This window comes from Oncorhynchus nerka, linkage group LG14 (assembly GCF_034236695.1).
Source record: "Oncorhynchus nerka isolate Pitt River linkage group LG14, Oner_Uvic_2.0, whole genome shotgun sequence".
NCBI classification, from domain to species: Eukaryota; Metazoa; Chordata; class Actinopteri; order Salmoniformes; family Salmonidae; genus Oncorhynchus; species Oncorhynchus nerka.
Genome location: NC_088409.1, coordinates 10,085,728 through 10,090,037, shown reverse-complemented (window position 1 = coordinate 10,090,037; position 4,310 = coordinate 10,085,728). Strand labels below are relative to the sequence as shown.

Genomic DNA, 4,310 nt, shown 5'->3' with positions numbered 1-4,310 from the left:
AGGACTTGAAAAAGGCTGGTCCAAACAAAAACATCCCAAAAAAAGATCCATACCTTTTTTATACAAAAATGATTTACAAATCCCTTCAGCTACAAACAAACAACATTCAAACCTGCAGCATTCAGAATCCAGTTTTTTTAATAGAGAAATAAAAAGAAGCTTTTACAAACAAATTTGGTAAGAAAAATTACATTTAAATAAAAACAAATTGCACTCCTTTGTACATTCATAAAAGCTGACAATGTTTGAAATGTTTTGACAGTGTCAATAGAGCTTTGGATGTCAGCAGTCCACACAGAACAGCGGGGGGATAAATGGCACCCTATTCCCTATATAGTGCACTACTTTTGACCAGGGCCCATTGGGTAGTAGTGCACTATATAGGGAATAGGGTTCCATTTGGAACGCACACAGGAGGAAACATTTCATTATGAAATAAATCTCCTCCTTTTAAAACAGTGAAAAAGCAAGACGACCCCCCCTTCCCTATCAACACCCCATTCCCTATCACCCCCTCTTCCCTATCACCCCCTTCCCCATCCCTATCACCCCCCCTCCCTATCACCCCCTTCCCCATCCCTATCACCCCCCTCCCTATCACCCCCTCCCTATCACCCCCTTCCCTATCACCCCTCTACCTCACCTTAAAAACACCAGACTATATACACATTTTAAATAGTTCTCTTTTCGCTAAGGTTGGAATCAATTCCATTTTTAATTCAGTCAATTCAGCAAGTAAATTCAAATTCACAAACAGAAATAAAAATCCTCATGAATTGAATTTCCACTAAATTGACCCCAACCCTGTTTTTCACACAGTTAGGACTAATCCTAATTTACATTTAAATGGAATTTTCACTGAGTCATGCATTGATATCAATGGGAGACCAAGTGAACATTTGACGTAAGTGGACGTTAGGATCCACCCCCATCAGACCTGGGTTGCAAATACTTTAAACATGAATTTACCACCTTTATCTGACCCTGATTGAGCTTGTCTGGAGCAATAAACCAATAGAAACACCACAAAACGTCAAACCCCATCCATCTGACACTCCAGGCAGACTCTAACAAATTATACATTTTTAAAGTATTTGAAACCCAGTTCTGCCCCCCCCTTAGACCCGCCCCATTTCTCCTATTGGTTGAAGGGTTTGAAGCAGGTCCCGTCCTCGATCATGTTGAGGAACATCTTCTCGTACATCTTGTGTATGGAAGAGGTGGAGATGATCCGGTTGATCTTCTTGATGCTCCTGAGGAGCGGGCGTGGTGCCCCCTGCTGCCGGAGCCTGCTCAGGCTGTGAGTCAGACCCTTTCATTGATGGATTAATAGATTAGCTTTTATTTTTCACCATTTAAACAAATACATACACAGAGACTACATTGTTTTACCGATCAAGGAGAACACAAAGTGATCAAGTCAGTTACTCCGTCTTCGCCGTTGCGGTGCTTTCATCAAAGGAAACCCAACACACTTCTAATTGGATAATCTTATCTTGTTGTTGGTACGTAGAAAAGGAAAAATGAGGAATTAATTGGTGTAGATTAAGGCAGGCGTGTTAATGTGCATGGTGGTGGCGGAAAAATACCTTATTGATGTCCAGATCCTTGTTCTGGTTCTTCCAAAGGTGTAGGAGCTGCAGGAGGTACTGCTGGGAGCGGCATGAGGAGACCACGGCCCTGATGTCTTCCTCGTGAGCCCGGACCCCTGGAAGACTCTTCATCACCATCATCAGGTCACCCAGGGTCAGGTTCTTCAAACCCGCACACCTGGACACCTTACGCTCACAGTGGTTCACACCTGAGATAACAGGGTAGAGGAGGAACTCAGGTTAAACTGATACTACTGTAAGACACCTGGACACCTTACGCTCACAGTGGTTCACACCTGAGATAACAGGGTAGAGGAGGAACTCAGGTTAAACTGATACTACTGTAAGACACCTGGACACCTTACGCTCACAGTGGTTCACACCTGAGATAACAGGGTAGAGGAGGGAACTCAGGTTAAACTGATAATACTGTAAGACACCTGGACACCTTACGCTCACAGTGGTTCACACCTGAGATAACAGGGTAGAGGAGGAACTCAGGTTAAACTGATACTACTGTAAGACACCTGGACACCTTACGCTCACAGTGGTTCACACCTGAGACAACAGGGTAGAGGAGGAACTCAGGTTAAACTGATACTACTGTAAGACACCTGGACACCTTACGCTCACAGTGGTTCACACCTGAGATAACAGGGTAGAGGAGGGAACTCAGGTTAAACTGATACTACTGTAAGACACCTGGACACCTTACGCTCACAGTGGTTCACACCTGAGACAACAGGGTAGAGGAGGAACTCAGGTTAAACTGATACTACTGTAAGACACCTGGACACCTTACGCTCACAGTGGTTCACACCTGAGATAACAGGGTAGAGGAGGGAACTCAGGTTAAACTGATAATACTGTAAGACACCTGGACACCTTACGCTCACAGTGGTTCACACCTGAGATAACAGGGTAGAGGAGGAACTCAGGTTAAACTGATACTACTGTAAGACACCTGGACACCTTACGCTCACAGTGGTTCACACCTGAGACAACAGGGTAGAGGAGGAACTCAGGTTAAACTGATACTACTGTAAGACACCTGGACACCTTACGCTCACAGTGGTTCACACCTGAGATAACAGGGTAGAGGAGGGAACTCAGGTTAAACTGATACTACTGTAAGACACCTGGACACCTTACACTCACAGTGGTTCACACCTGAGATAACAGGGTAGAGGAGGGAACTCAGGTTAAACTGATACTACTGTAAGACACCTGGACACCTTACACTCACAGTGGTTCACACCTGAGATAACAGGGTAGAGGAGGGAACTCAGGTTAAACTGATACTACTGTAAGACACCTGGACACCTTACACTCACAGTGGTTCACACCTGAGACAACAGGGTAGAGGAGGAACTCAGGTTAAACTGATACTACTGTAAGACACCTGGACACCTTGCGCTCACAGTGGTTCACACCTGAGTTAACAGGGTAGAGGGGGAAACTCAGGTTAAACTGATACTACTGTAAGACACCTGGACACCTTACGCTCACAATGGAGGGAAAGGATAATGGAGAAAGGTTAGTCATGATACTACTCTTAAGACAGCTGGATTAGGGCTGCCACAATTATCGTATAACCACGTAACCAACGGTTATGGATGAAGAACATCAGGAAAATGAAGAGAAAAAACTTCTTTTTTTTTTAGAACAAACAGCTGACTGAAGACGGGATGGCTGGGAACTCGTGTGGTTGAGTCAGTCTCTGCTATAACATGGACTCTACAGTGTGATGAAACTTTGTTGCTCCAGGCTGAAACAAGCAAGGTGCTGTAGCAGACAAGTCGTTGGTTGCCTAGGCAACACCCCCCCCCCCACAGAGAACATTTGTATTGTCTTTGTTGTTGTTGCTATTCCAACGGTTATTACGGTGACTGCGGTCATTTGGCTGACCAATAACCATCATCTAAAATACCAGCCTTAACCTGGACACCCTTAACCCGGACACCCCTAACCCAGACACCCCTAACCCGGACACCCCTAACCCGGACACCCCTAACCCGGACACCCCTAACCCGGACAGCCCTAACCTGGACAGCCCTAACCTGGACAGCCCTAACCTGGACAGCCCTAACCTGGACAGCCCTAACCAGGACAGCCCTAACCTGGACAGCCCTAACCTGGACAGCCCTAACCTGGACAGCCCTAACCTGGACAGCCCTAACCTGGACACCCCTAACCTGGACACCCCTAACCTGGACACCTTCCACTCACAGTGGTTCACTGGATAATAGATATGATGAGCCCAGGACATAACAGGACCCTCTCATTGGATAAAAGTCTTTAGAACTCATATGCAGCAGCCAATAGCAGCGCTCTACTAAACGGATCCTACTGACCTTGAATGATGCCGTAGAGTTTAACCTGGTCTTTGTTCTGTTCTCTCCAGAGTCTCAACAGGAGTAGTATCTGCTGCTGGGGAGAGCAGGCCTTCTTAAGCTTCTCCAGACTCTTCCTGTCCACCCTCTTCCCAGGCAGGCTCTCCAGGAGACGCTCCAGGGGGACGGAGGACAGACGGAGAGACGCCAGAGACTGGAAGATGGCCTCCTCACACAGCGACACGTCTGAGACAGAGAGGGAGAGAGAGAGAGAGGACACTGACGTTACATCCTGGTACTTAGGTACATGCTTTCTTTCCGATACATTGAGATGTTGATTGATTCTGTGTGAAGAGACAGATGTGTTTACTCTATTGGGACCATA

At 46.3% G+C, this 4,310-nt stretch overlaps 1 protein-coding gene across 2 annotated transcripts in view; it reads right to left on the bottom strand.

Annotated features, from left to right (window-relative positions):
• Window positions 1-626: 626 nt before the first annotated feature.
• LOC135575119 (tumor necrosis factor receptor superfamily member 11B-like) overlaps window positions 627-4,310 on the bottom strand; it is a 28,306-nt gene continuing 24,622 nt past the window's right edge. The window contains exons 4-6 of one of the 2 annotated variants that reach the window (XM_065027330.1): window positions 3,947-4,171; window positions 1,590-1,801; window positions 627-1,312 (exon numbers count right to left, since the gene is read on the bottom strand). In XM_065027330.1, the coding sequence (XP_064883402.1) occupies window positions 1,139-1,312; window positions 1,590-1,801; window positions 3,947-4,171 (611 nt within the window). In that variant the 3' untranslated portion in view covers window positions 627-1,138. The other variant, XM_065027331.1, reaches the window with a different exon arrangement.